We start from the raw sequence: 14,680 nt of genomic DNA, 5'->3' as shown, positions 1-14,680 counted from the left end.
ATCTAGATAAGTAATAAAACTCTTAGTACAGCAACCTGTGATGCAAGAGAGAAGAAGAATCTTCAAACCAGAAGATTTTATAAAACTTAAACTTCTTAAAAAACTTATTATCATCATGGATAAAAACTTATTCAACAATACTTTGAAGTACTAAAAACTTTTTAACTGAGAAGATACATCAGAAACTGATGAATCCATACTTTTATCAAGACCCAAATTCAGAAACATACTTGACTACAACATCACTGTACCAAATCATAACTTAATTAACAAGGATTAGACAAAACTTTCCCTACAGAAATCTCAAATACTATACTTTCAAAGTTAGAATTTCAAACCTTCCAAGAAACCTTATGTCTAGATTCAATTACAGAATCTACTGGTCAACTTTTTGAAAAACACGAACTAGAACTTAAACTCAAAGAATTATCCCACTTTGTAATTACTTCAAATCACATATCAGACTTCAGAGGTTTCCTTAGACCTTTTGAGGTAAACGCCACTTACCACCTTGGTAACAAACTCCAAATTTTCAACTTTCCCACTTATAATAATCATCATGAGACTGATGATTGGGATAGGAGACACTGGAATTATTCCAGTGGACCAGAGACAGACTAAATATATAATAAAAAATTTATCTGTGCATCGCACGGGTAATTGGACAATTATTTGCTTTAATTCAAGTAAGAAAAACATCAGAAAACATAATCGGTCCAACAAATTTCATCAATTGTGCTATATAATATTTGATGTTATAATTTATATTTCATCTGATTAGATCAATCCATGATTCCTGGAATTTAATACCTAAAGAAGAACTTTTTGATAACATGGGAACCAGAATTCAACATGTTATTAGTGAACTTAAGACTAGATGTACTTATATACAGATCCAGAGAGACTTAAAACAAAAGAATGTAGGTTTTTGTAAAAATATCTACACTCCACAACAATATGGGAGACATCCTGATGATCCAACTCCCAGGAGACAACCTGCGAAACCTAAAAGAAACTATGTAAAAAGAAAATACATAAGAAAATCAACTGCTAAAAAACCTTATCTCAATAAAGATAAGCATGTTACTAAGTACAATCCAAACAAAAACTACAAGAAAACAATAACTTGCTATGCTTGTCAAAAACCTGGACACTTATCCTCTGTTTGTCCAAACAGAAATAACTTATTTAATGAAGAAGCAAACTTAGTAAACACCATTAATGAAGATATACTTGAAATTACTTCTGATATTTCAGATACTTCAGAAATTTGGAGTATATGTTCTTTGGAAGGATTTGAAACCAAAGAGGTTGAAATTCCTGAAGAAGAAGACTCACTTAATATCCTTATGGATAGACTAAATAATTGGAACTATGGAATGTAAACATTCCTGGAAACATAGGTCAGGTAGTGACAACATTTGTTGTNAAACATATATATATATATATATATATATATATATATATATATATATATATATATATATATATATATATATACAACTATAACAGAAATCATAAGTGGGACATAAATATGTCCATTACATAATAATGTTCACTAATGAAATTATTTATAACACTCCCTCTTGGACATTATTTGACTATGATCTTACCTCGTTAAAAACTTGCTAGGAAAACCCTTTGGGAAAAAACCTAGACAAGAAAAGAGTACAAGGTATATAAAATATATTCATGCTTCGTTAAAAACTTCACTAGAAAAACCACATGGAAAAAAACCTAGTTGAGGAAAAGAGTACATGATATTTGTAAAATAATATATTGTACTGGTTGCCTCAAAACCTTAATTTAAGAAAACCCTGTGAAAAAAAGAACTTAGTTAAGGGAAAAGGAATACAACCATAAGCCTTTAGGGCATAATCTTCAGGTCGGATTTGGTGTTTAAGTATTTATTTGCAACTTTCCCATCGACATTACTATATCATACTTATGACCCGTTAAAAAAATTCACTATAAAAATCCAATGGGAAAAACTTAGTGAAGAAAATAGTACATGGTATGTATATGTTGCAAAAGTACAACTGTTAGTCTTTTAAGACACAATCTACATGATTGATTCGAATGAATTTACTTCTTGTCTCCCCCTGAATATAACAATCTTCAAGTTCTACATAGCTTAAAGTAAATTCATTGTTTCAATAGAGTGTAGTGAGGGGATATAATACAATCTTCAGGATTTTAAGTCCAATTCTTCATAATTGTTTTGAGTAAATGTACTTCCCATATCCCCCTAAAGATAACAATTTTCAAGTTCTACATAATAAAATCATTGTTTCAAAACAAAATGTAAGGAAGAGATATGGTACAATATTCAGGATTGTCACTAGAAGTTAGCATTTTATACAATAATCTTGTCACCCTTCTGGAGCTTACATGGACTTATATAACCTGTCTAATATTCTTTAAACATACCCACTTATAACTTTGTATAAAACACACTTTTATTATCCTCCCATAAGGAAGTGGAGGTAAAACAAAAAATTAGATGCGATAGTACACTTGAAAGACTGAGAATTATGCACTACAAGAGTACAAGGGAATGGATTATCCATTTGAATGGAAAGAAAAGATTCACTTCAAGCACCAATCCAACCTAATGGTTATTGCTAAACACAACAATTAAGGGTCAAATAAGCCTTTCAACTATACGTCAAAATGCAATTAGCCCGCTAAATTACGAAATGCTCCAATTAGAAACTTCATCTCTTCACTTTTAAGCAATTTAGCCAATAACTTCTTAAATTTGTGCAATTAGCTTATTTTGCAAGTAAATTTCATTTTTTTTAAATAATTTTTTTTAGAAAAAACATAAATTGCCGGTTTCTCTGTCCAACTGGACGAAGAAGCCAAGCCGACTTTCTTTGTCTGGTTGGACGGAGAAGCCGCCGCTATCGGAGGCTTTTTAAAAAAAAAAAAAATTTAATTACTTTATATTAAAAATATATTTTTTAAATTTTAAAAATTACCAGTTACTCAAAGCCAGTTAGAGGTAACCTGTTTATTAACTTAATTGCATAAAAATGAAAAGTTAAAGTGCTTAATTGAAAATTTTTCTAAGTTTAGGAGACTAATGTCACTATGGCCTATAGTTGAAGGACCTATTTGACCCTTATTAAAGGCTTGAATGAATCATTGTATGATTTGTATCAGAATATATGCGATAAAACAATAGTTAGTGAACTAATAGCATAAGCATAGCATGCGGTTTATATAAAAAGAATGTATTTTTTCATAAAGACTAGAAATCCAATTTTTAATTATGGTATTAACTGAAGTCCTGCCGATCTATATGAGATTCGATATTAATTCTATTTCAAATTAATTGTAATACAATATCATCACTATCCAATCTCCAAAAGTCATTTATCCAAAAGATTAAAAAAAAAAAAAAAAAACGAAAGAGGATAGGAAAAACAGTTTAATTAGGGTAATTTAGAAACATGCATTGCGTTTAAAGTGCATGTGAATGTATAGTGTATACAACACAAAAGCAAGCAAACGTGTATTGCGTTTTAATAGAATAATAGTTAAATCATGCATACCCGATTTGTACGCAATAAGTACTCCGTACAATATTCTTTCTTTCTTTCGTTCTTTTGAAAAAAATGATATTCAATTGTGTCACTGAAGATATATACAATAATACAATGCATTTTTTGGGTGCACTCTAATTCCTCCTATCTTCTTTTTGAGAAGTAACAATTATGTTATCTTTTAGATTCTGTACTTTAGACATACTAGAATTTGATCTTTATTATTGGAATATCATCATTTATCATTCCTACCCTAAATAGGACTCTTTGTATATATCCTTATAAATATCTTGAAAATTTTTGTATCCTTATAAATACATATTTTCTTGTACTTCAAACATCATGGATTGATCAATAATAAGATTATTTCTCAAAACTATTATTCTCATCTGGTATCAATAAACCAAACGATGCATGCTACAAACCCTAGCAAAAAACCACCGCCGTCATTACTAACCCCTTGTTGTCACAACTAAACGTCTAAACCCCTCGCTACCGCGCCGCCGCCTATCGGGGACACCACCCCCTCTTCTCGCATCATCTTCGATATTGCCTATCCAACCATAGCCTTGATAACTAATTAAATACCCTACAAATAACCCATAACTTTATCTCCATTAAACATACTTCCTCAAACTATGTGTTCTGGAAGACTCAACATATTCCCTTTCTCTGCGGTCAAAGTCTCAGTGGATACGTTGATGGCATGTTACCGTGCTCGACTTCATTTATTAAGGCTTCGGATGAGTGTTTCATTGTAGTACCGCTCTGGATGAGTGTTCCGTTGTAGCTCATGTCGTCTTTGTCCGATGAAATTTGTTATGTTGTAGTGGGACATGCCATGTCTTAGGCCATATGAAGACTATTAAAGTCGCCTTTGGGTCTTCTTCTCGTGCACGATATCTGAGGCTCCATAGTCGATCATAGTATTTGCGCCAGTGGAATTATACTATATGAGTGAGTATGTATCTTGGCAAAGTCGAGGTTTTAATTGGACTCTGCCCTGAGTATTGCGCAATGATCTCCTCATTGACTACTAAAGAACTTGTGACACAATTTCTAACTAGAGACATCTTCACCAAGCCACTAATCACATCAATGTTAAATGATCTAAGGGACAAGTTTAATACGTTCTCCTTAGATAGCCTAATTTTAAGGGGGCGTATTAACACTCTCTATAGCATCTAAATGTGACCCTCTTTGCATCCTTATAAATATATATCTTCTTTTGTCAGAACTATTATTCTCATCCCATGACCACAAAATACTTGGGCATACATACCTTTTATGGACAAAACTTTTTACGTAAAAAGATAAGAAATACCAAACAAGGAAGCTTTTTTTTTTTTTTGAAAATCCAAACAAGCAAGCTCTGCAAAAGTAAAAGGAAAAACAGATAGAACATTTATCATAAGGCTATTTAGTATTTACTAATGATATGGATGCACGTGTCCACCCAAAAGCAAGCTTACATCTCAAGCAACTAAAATATTCCAATTTTGGAAGAACTTAACGTACATGTTTCCGAAAGATAAAAACATTTGCTTCTAAGAGTTCCTGTATATGATATTGTAGTATTTAGTAAACTCAACAAGAAACATTAACCTATCGATATAATGTCCTACCCCTCGCAATCCCATTGGGACGTGCTGACAAAGGCGGCTAAAGAAAATGACGTCACTGCCCTATACAAATCAATCCAATACGACCCAGAGATCCTAAAGAAAATCAATGATATCCCATTTGTGGATACCCCGTTGCACGTGGCAGCAGCTAATGGCAACACCCTTTTCGCGGTTGAAACCATGGCCATAATGCCCTCTTTTTGCAAGAAGCTCAACGGCGAAGGCGTTACACGTGGCCCTGCTAAACGGGCGCCTCGAAACCGCTAGCCATATGGTAAAACTGGAGAGCGGGCTGGTTCGGGTGGGCGGGAGGGGAAAGATGACGCCGATGCACTACTTGGTCTCCGTTACTAAGGATGGTGACGACGAGAAACTGGAGGTGTTGATTGATTTTCTGATGGCGTGCCCCGAAGCTGTTAAGGATGCCACGGTTGAGTGCAAAACCCCAATGCATGTATGTGGCGATTGAGTCAAGGAGTTTTGAGGCTTTCGGAGTGATTTTTGGTTGGCTTTGGAGGACTGGTAAGATTAATCTTTTAAACATGCAATGGAAGATATCAACCGCAACACTGCACTTGGTCTGGCTGCAAAAGAGTACTATATTCACTTTCCTGATGAGGTATCTATCATACGCTATTTATACACACTTCTCTACTGCATGTGTGTGTGAGTTTTTAGTTTATATTAATTTCATCTTGTTGGGCGGAGGCTAGTAAAAGGTCAATTCCAACAGTTGGTGGGTAAAATATAATTGGAGTTAATACCTAAAATTATCCTGTGGTTTTTCTCAATTTTATCCCAAACGACTTTGGTGTCATAAAGTAGTCCAGACTTTTGTGTTATCGCTCAAAATTGGCCGTCAAACAGGTGTTAAGTCTGGGCGCAATATAGTCAATTCATATTAAACTCTTCTCTTTCAGTCTCTTGGCCATGGAACTCGATTATCTCAGAGCTCTAATCACAACAGCAACAAATTGCGCATCTTGTCTCCTTCTACGCACCTCTTTCTCCTTCTGTATATAAAACCTTCAATTTAAACCATTTATACCCATTATCATATCCAATCAAGAAAATCCATTGAACCCAACCAAAATCAACAATGGCAGCCATGGCCACTTCCTTCTCGTCAAAATCCAGAGCTTTGGGCAACGCAAGATCAATAAGTTTACCCTCCAGATCCCACCCCACCACTGCAAAAACCGAAGAGGAACTCAACAAACTCAAATCCTAGGAAACCAACTTGGCGGAATCCTCTGACACCGAGGTAATCTGCAGTGGTTTTCACGCATTATCGGAGCTGCAGAGATGCGTGAATTCTCTTCTCACCTTGCCGCACACAATCCAAGCTCTGTCCCGACACGAGGACTACGAGAAATGGGTGGATGACTTGTTGAAAAACTCTGTCAAGATTCTTGACATCTGCGGGACGACGAGGGAGATTGTTTTGCAAGGAATCTTTTTTGTGATCTCCGGTCCTGTCTGAGAACACGAACGGGCGATCATTTTTGCAAAAAAAAAAAATAAAAAAAATACAATTCTTTCGGGAAGAAGATGAAGAGTAGGAAGCTAGAAGATTGATTACATCTCTGAGAAAATAGATAAGAAATCTGGAGCCAGTGTTGTTAGATGTTAATCACCATGTTTATGCAGCTCTGAGAGAATCGAGTTCCATGGCCAAGAGACCGAAAGAGAAGAGTTTAATATGAATTGACTATATTGCCCCTAGACTTAACACCCATTTGACAACTTAAGTAAAGGAGGACAATTTTGAGCGATAACAAAAAAGTTTGGGACTACTTTATGACACCAAAGTCGTTTAGGACAAAATTGAGAAAAACCACTATAGTTGTGGACAATTTTGGGTATTAACTCAATATAATTGTGCCGAGATCAGTTAATGGTCAAGTCCAACACCTGCCTCTTGAGAATATAATGGCCGTATAAGGAAATAAAGTTTTGTCATAGTGTTAAGGGTTTGGTCCATATCAAAGTCAGAGTAAAATTAAAGCTGACAATTAAGACTGACAAGTCTGATTGGTGCGGAGATTTAAGACTACAGGTTGGTGCTAGGGAATTGTTAGGCAGTCTAGCACCTTGCCCTTCAAAATATATGATGAAAACATAAAGTTGTACATTCGCTATTAACTATAGTTAGTTGTTAGCCTGCTTGATCTAACACATATTTATTTATTTATATGTGCGGGCGCATGCAGTTTGGAGAGTTTGGTGTGGAGAGGCCAGAAATAATCCGAAAAACATTCGAAAGAATCCGTACAGAAATGAAAGACAACGCAAAGGAAAGGGGGAAGTTAACCCGCATCACATTCTTCCTATCATGGGAGACACCCATGCAAAAGCTCATCCGTTACTCCGCACACGTCCACAAAGGCATGTCAATGGACATTCGGAACGTGGCGCTAGTGGTGGCGGTGCTGGTAGCCACCGCCGCCTATCAAGCAACTCTCACGCCCCCCGACGCCGTCTTGCCAAGCAACGATGATCCCACTTCTCCCATTTCCAGTAGCGTGGTTCCCCACAAGCATCATTTCAAAGTGTTTGTAATTATGAACACATTGGCCTTCAATCTCGCAATAGGGGTGATGCTATTCGTGCTCCCCTTTGTTCTCTACAGCGTTTTCCTACACTTGGCTTTGTATTTCATGTCCGTCAGCTTCCTCACCATGATGCACGTGACCGGCGGAGCAGAGCACAAGCCCATGGCCTCGGTGTTAATGTATATCTCTTTGGTGCTGTTTAGCATTACTTATTGTGCACGCTTCTTTATTGCTTCCTTAAAGACGGTCTTATGGTCTCCGTGGTGGATGGCAATGCCGTATCGTATGCTGTGCAAGCTTATTAAGTACATGGGCATGAAAGATGGTTTTAATCAGCTTGAGCTGCAGATACGGACTGTGGGCTGGTCAGACGATCCCCATGGCTCCTATTATAGCTAGTATTTAGCTTAGCACTCATATATGTCACCACTCCGGCCGCCCAAGCATCAACATACATTTTCATCGTTTTAGAATATGATGTAATAATTGATAAAATGACTTTGATCTCTAGCTGTATGTGTTACGTTGTTAGGCTTGTTTTGATGTGTTTTTGTTTATCATTTTAATTGGTAATTAAGTTTAACTTGTTGGAAAAATAGTAGCAATGTCAACAGAGGCAGACACTCTTTAAAGAAAGGAGAAAAAAATCAAGGGGGAAACGAAGTCTGTGTCATGTTATAATAACACTACCTTAAAAGCGTTATTTGTCCGGTGACGGTGCTATCAAGATTTCCGGTACACTTTCGACAGGCAACATAGAATAACCACGTTGAGCTTGCACCAGCTTAAATGTGGACGAACCTGACTAATGCTTAGACTTAGAGAAGCAGACAAAAGGGAGGAAGAAAGTTTATGTTTTGTGTGTCTAGAGAATTTCACTTAAATAATATATGCCAAATGATTATGACCACATACCTTACTACTACAAATTTGATTATATAAGTATAACTTTACACGTACTACACATGTTAAAAAAGGTGTAGTGCATTCTAAAAAATTACAAAAAAAAAAGATACTACTTTAGACCGCACCTACCAAGATCGGGGGTCGCGAAAAGTCAATTATTAAAATATTAATTAATTTTCTGCAGTACCTGATCTTGGTGGGTGCCGCGAAAAGTTAATTATTAAAATAATAATTTACTTTCTGTGGCACCCGTATCTGTGGGTGCCGCGGAACTCAACCCACTTTCCAAAAACATATCTGAGGGAGAACAACCTCCGTCGATCTCCTCCATCTCTCAGCCGAAGCTGCCTCCTCCGCCGACGCCACGAACCGCCGCGACCTGCAGTAGACGCCACCGTCGACAACGCCATTCTGCTTTGACATTCCGCAGACCCTGCTAGCCTCTGCCACCGCCACTGCTAGCCTCCACCACCGCCACTGCTAACCCCCACCACCGCTGGTAAGTTTCCCTTCCAATTTTTACTTATTTATTTCGAATTTTCGCTTATTTATTTCTTCTCCTAAACTTTAAAATCAAATAAGGGTTTCCATATCTTGGGCCTACCCTTCTCCAGATCCAGTGATGCAGTGAAGAGAGACGACAGACAATGGTTGGGTTCCGGCAGTGTTACTTCACTACTTCTTCATCCAGGTAGTGCCGATCGGAGGATGGACAAGGAAGATGGCCATTGGCTTCTCTTCTATCTCTGATGCAAATAAGGACATAATCAGCTCTGTTTTTTTTTTTTTCTTTTTCTTTTTGTCAGATCAGGAGGTGGATGAAATGGAGGGTCACAACGAGGATGAATGCTAGTAAGCTCTTGTTACATTTCCGATCTAGAGGAGGATGAACGCTGGCTTCTCTTCTATTTTCGATGCAAGTAAGTACATAAGTAGGGCTGTTAATGAACCGAACATAAACGAACGAAGGCTGTTCGTGTTCGTTTGTTAAGGATTTTGGGGTGTTCATGTTCGTGTTCGTTTGTTAAGGTTTTTGAAAATCTTGTTCGTGTTCGTTTGTTAAGCGTTCGTTAGTGTTTGTTAACGTTCGTGAACATGTTCAAGAACGTGTTCGTTAACGTTAACGAACACGTTCACGAACGTGTTCATTTACGTTAATGAACACGTTCGTGAACACTTAATAACCAAACACCTGGTTAATGAACACGTTCGTGAACACTTAATAACCAAACACCTGCACATGCAACACGTTCGTGAACACTTAATAACCAAACACCTGCACATGCTTATGAACACATTTGTTCGCGAACAATAAATAATCTGCATTCACATCTTCACGAATTCGCAAACGTTAACAAACACGTTCACAAACATGTTCATTTAGTTAATGAACACGTTCGTGAACACTTAATAACCAAACACCTGGTTAATGAACACGTTCGTGAACACTTAATAACCAAACACCTGCACATGCAACACGTTCGTGAACACTTAATAACCAAACACCTGCACATGCTTATGAACACATTTGTTCGCGAACAATAAATAATCTGCATTCACATCTTCACGAATTCGCAAACGTTAACAAACACGTTCACAAACATGTTCATTTAGTTAATGAACACGTTCGTGAACACTTAATAACCAAACACCTGGTTAATGAACACGTTCGTGAACACTTAATAACCAAACACCTGCACATGCAACACGTTCGTGAACACTTAATAACCAAACACCTGCACATGCTTATGAACACATTTGTTCGCGAACAATAAATAATCTGCATTCACATCTTCACGAACAATTATATATATATATATATAAAATGTTCGCGAACATTATTAAACGAACACTAAACGAGTTTGTTCGCGAACACTACTAAACGAACACAAACGAGCTTGTTCACGAACACTACTAAACGAACACAAACGAGCTTGTTCGCGAACACTTAGCAAACGAGCTTACCACTGTTCAGACTCTGTTCGTTTATTTACCGAGCTCTAAATTTTGTTTGTTAATGTTCGTTTACCTTAATAAACGAACATAAACGAACGCTTACCGAGCTCGAACACGAGTAGTTTGTCGAAAGCTCTGTTCGCTAACAGTCCTAGAGATAAGCTCTTTTTTGTCAAACTTGTTTTAGGTAATCTCTTGACATCTTATGTTGTGGCTCCAAACTTAGCAAAAATTGTTTTAGAGATGTTAACCACATGACGAATTATTGTGTTTATGTGTATACTCGCCGGACGAAGTAGAACCGGAGATTCAAGCTTTTTGATTAAAAGAATGGATCTCTGCAACATAATGTTGCATATGCACTTTATGGTCTTTCAAATAATGAGGTAATGATGCTTTTCTCTATTTGACCATACCGTGAGTTGTAGCTTAGTTTCCTATTTTCCTTATTCTTCCCTTGTTACAATTTTGAAGGATAATGTTGTGGATATAATAAAGGTTATCTATCACTGTGTGCAATTGAAGTTTCAATATTTAATTATTATTTTGCCCCATAGGTATTTTGTTGGTTTATGATGTTACAGATGAATGATCTTTTAACAGTAATGTTTTTTTTTTCCCTATTGCATTATGTGTCATCGGTGACTATAAGCTTTGATTTTTCTGTTAACAAAATATCTCAAAATTTTTTGGTATTGTAGTTAGTATCTTGTTGAGTACTTGAGTTTGGTTTCTAGAAATTTTTGTTCTATTGAATATTCTGTTTGAATCTTAACATATATGGTATTGTGCCTAGTGATGTGACATTCTTTTGACTTCCATTAATGGTTTTTGCCACTCTAAAATTTCCATAATGGATTTGGTGGGAGAGTATTTTGCGGTGGGGTGGATTGAAATGAAGTAAAATGAAGAGTCAAGACTCCCCGAGTGTCGGTCTCAAGGAGGACAGATTGGAGTTGTGTGATGTATTGGCATTTGGGAGGTTAGGAGGAAAGAGTTGCGTGAATGACCAAGATTGAAAAGGCATTGATAAAAGAGTTCCAAACTAAATAGATAGACTATGAAAAGGGAAACGGAGATTGAGACTCTTAGTTAGCATATATGGTCGGCACTACTAATGGATTTGTAAACAATATGATTTGGACTCGACTAGGGAGTTCACGGCACATCACCGAGTGGTGTCACACTCGGACTCCCACATCCTCAGTCGGTTGCGGGGATGTGGATGAGTTGGACTCGTGAGAGGCCGCTATCGCGCACACACTCATTTTCACAAGGTTTGCTACCTAATGTGGCCACAATTAGGCACAAAGCATATCAAACATCAACCACACAAGCATTTGAATCTAAATACATCAAGCTTACAATTTTTTAGGAAATTTCTTAACAAATCAACCACACAACTAGCTTGGGACTATCAATCCCCTATCTAATCTAAACAAACATCATAAGAAATAACAAGAGAAAGCAATAAAAGATTGAAAGGAAATAACAACGAAATTAAACTAGATTAGAGTAAAGAGGAGTTACCATTCGAAGCTAAGAATCCTATTACATCTTGCTTTCACCATCTAGCTAGATCTACCATTGGAGAATCAATCTAAACTAAGAGAAAATGGGGGTTTTCCCCCAAAGGGGAGAAAAAGAGATTTCAAATATGAAAAATTAGGGCCCCTTCTAAAAATGTAGGGGAAGGGTTTAAATAGCCATCATAAAGTCAAAATCCCGAAATTGCCCTTAATGGCCAATCCACGCTGCATCCACGCGTGGATGGGGGCGTGGACGCGTACTGGAATTGGTCCACGCTTCCTCCACGCGTGAAGCTCTCGTAGATGGATCCTGCCCGGTTGCTTCTTCGCTTGCTGCTTCGTTTCGGCCTCGGATCCCGTTCCGTTATGTGGAAATGACTTCAAAACATGCTCTAAAGTTGAATTAGAGATTTTGATCACATCAAAGTCTTTTACGCATGAAATTATTACAAATGGGTGATAAAACTACATTATATTGTCCTAAAATTGACCCTAAACTCGACTATTCTTGGCGCTTATCAGGATTCTGATTAGTTGTGTTTCTCTACGCTAGATATTAGGAACTGGATTCGAAATATTGAGTAACATGCCTCCAACAAAGAAAACACTGCAAAAGAAACTGAGATTTGGGAAAAACTTGCTGATGAGTATGGGATTAAGTTTTTCGAAACTATGAAAATCTCATTTCTTTTGGTACTTCATTCTCCCTCTTCATATGAGTTAAGCAAAAACACAATGACAAAGTAAAATCAAATGGAAAGGTATGACTGGCCTGATAGTACTCTAATATTACCTACATTTGAACTATGAAGTATTTAGTAGAATTTGCATGTTTAAAACACTATGGTTTGTCTCCTAGGTAATAAGGCTTTGATTGATGGCATGATAATGGTGCCCCTTTTTTTTTCCAGAAAGAACATCATACACAAATAACTCAGGGCAAGGCAAAGAAAGTTGTATAGGCACAAAATCTCTTGTTTGAAATCTTGAAGTCTCATATAAAAATTGGTATTCCCTACATGCTATATAAGGTTGGTTTTATACTCTTTATATGCTAAAGACTTGATCTGATTCTTCATTTGCATTTTAGTTTTTAGTTAACCTTGTTTTCACTGTTCTAAGACTCTTGCAACAAAAAAAAAAAAGCAAAAAAAAAAGCAACCAACAGAATCTTGGTGCTATTAAGTCTTCTAACTTGTGTACTGAGGTTATTAAGTATGGCTTCAAGACACGTACTAGAAGCTTAAGTATTTATAATTTATGACAAAAAAAAATTAAAAGTATCCTAACATTCCTATGGTTTTTTCTATCTCTTTGGTTTAAAATAATATAATTGTTTTCTAGCTTCCCTAGCTATTCATTGTGATTTGGTTTCTACTATTGCATGCTTCTATATAGAAACTAATGTTCCAAATTTTGGGTTTTTTATGATAGGGCTTGAAGGACTCTCGTGCCAACATTTGTGCAAAGAGAATGGGAGAACTTGATAAGAAGCCATTCATCCGTGTTGCAAAGCTAAAATATCCAAAAGAAGCATCAAATAAAGCTTTAGAGGCTTTGTGTTGCTATTTCCGAGCTGTTGAAATTCTACAGTTTTAGCTTTAAGGATTACTGAGAAGGAATTTTTGAGCTATTTGTTAATTTTAGAGGCTTTTATGTGAATTTAATTTTATAAAATTTGTTGCTTATATGTATGTGTGTGTGAGTGTGTATAAATATTTTTTTTTTTAAAAAGGGTTTCCACGACTCCCACTAAAAGGTGGGTATCGCGGAAAGCCATGATTAAAAGAATAAAAACGAACTTTCCGCGGCGACACCCACTACGACGGGTGTCGCGGAAAGTCTGTATTAGAAAACAAATACCAAGTATGCTTTCTGCGCGCCTGTACAGGGTGTCGTGGAAAGCCAAATACTTTAACAGTCATTAGCATTCGCTACACTTGTATAGGTGTAGCGGAAAGTCTTTTATAGGTGTAGTTGATTGTCTTTTTTGTACTAGTGCCACATAACAAATCCTGGCCACTTATACCAACTTGTGGTTAAGACTAAATCACCAAGATAATTAAGAACTACAAGGGAATGAAAATGAAGATTTGTCTAGGTTGTTCACAAGAAATGATGATCCCCCACACATTCAAAGTAGAAGTCTAGAAAGGACAATGTCTGAGTAATACAAATGAGTTGACCTTAATATCAGTGTTTAAACTTGAACTAATACGTAGTGACATTGAGTAATTTTCTTCCCGAGAGTGACATGAATCTTGCACTCATCGGTTAGACAAATTTTGAACTCAAAACACACATCAACTCTAAATTTCAGGTTCTATGAAAGTCAAACTCTTTGACTTCCTATGATGACTACTTAGTATTCAAGTATGTTGTATGTAACTCAATATAGACCTCCAACCTTGTCACGTCTATCTCAACATAGACTTTTATCTTTGTCAAGTTTATCTCAGTATGGATATTTAATTCTGTCAAGTCTATCTCAGTATAAACTACCTTTAAAGGTTGCAGAGTAGTTAAAGACATAAATCTGGTAGTTCATTAAGAACACC

At 36.5% G+C, this 14,680-nt stretch overlaps 1 protein-coding gene and 1 long non-coding RNA gene across 2 annotated transcripts; both read left to right on the top strand.

Annotated features, from left to right (window-relative positions):
• The first annotated feature begins 5,576 nt into the window (after window positions 1–5,576).
• On the top strand, window positions 5,577–8,130 carry LOC115995904. Its single transcript, XM_031235050.1, has 2 exons — window positions 5,577–5,795; window positions 7,390–8,130. The coding sequence occupies exons 1-2, from the start codon at window positions 5,724–5,726 to the stop codon at window positions 8,128–8,130; spliced, it is 813 nt and encodes a 270-aa protein (XP_031090910.1). The 5' UTR covers window positions 5,577–5,723.
• Window positions 8,131–9,451: 1,321 nt separating this feature from the next.
• Window positions 9,452–13,767, top strand: LOC115997639. The gene is made up of 4 exons (XR_004093766.1): window positions 9,452–9,557; window positions 10,893–10,979; window positions 13,034–13,153; window positions 13,557–13,767. It is a non-coding gene; the product is annotated as an uncharacterized LOC115997639 (long non-coding RNA).
• The last annotated feature ends 913 nt before the right edge of the window (window positions 13,768–14,680 follow it).

Source organism: Ipomoea triloba, chromosome 11, assembly GCF_003576645.1.
Source record: "Ipomoea triloba cultivar NCNSP0323 chromosome 11, ASM357664v1".
NCBI classification, from domain to species: domain Eukaryota; kingdom Viridiplantae; phylum Streptophyta; class Magnoliopsida; order Solanales; family Convolvulaceae; genus Ipomoea; species Ipomoea triloba.
This window is presented reverse-complemented; position numbering and strand designations above follow the sequence as displayed.

Bases quoted from the DNA above. Each gene is read 5' to 3' on its own strand.
- LOC115995904 (XM_031235050.1), top strand. From the start codon at position 5,724: ATGGAAGATATCAACCGCAACACTGCACTTGGTCTGGCTGCAAAAGAG. The intron at 5,796-7,389 runs GTATCTATCATA...GGGCGCATGCAG, and splicing joins ATATTCACTTTCCTGATGAG to TTTGGAGAGTTTGGTGTGGA.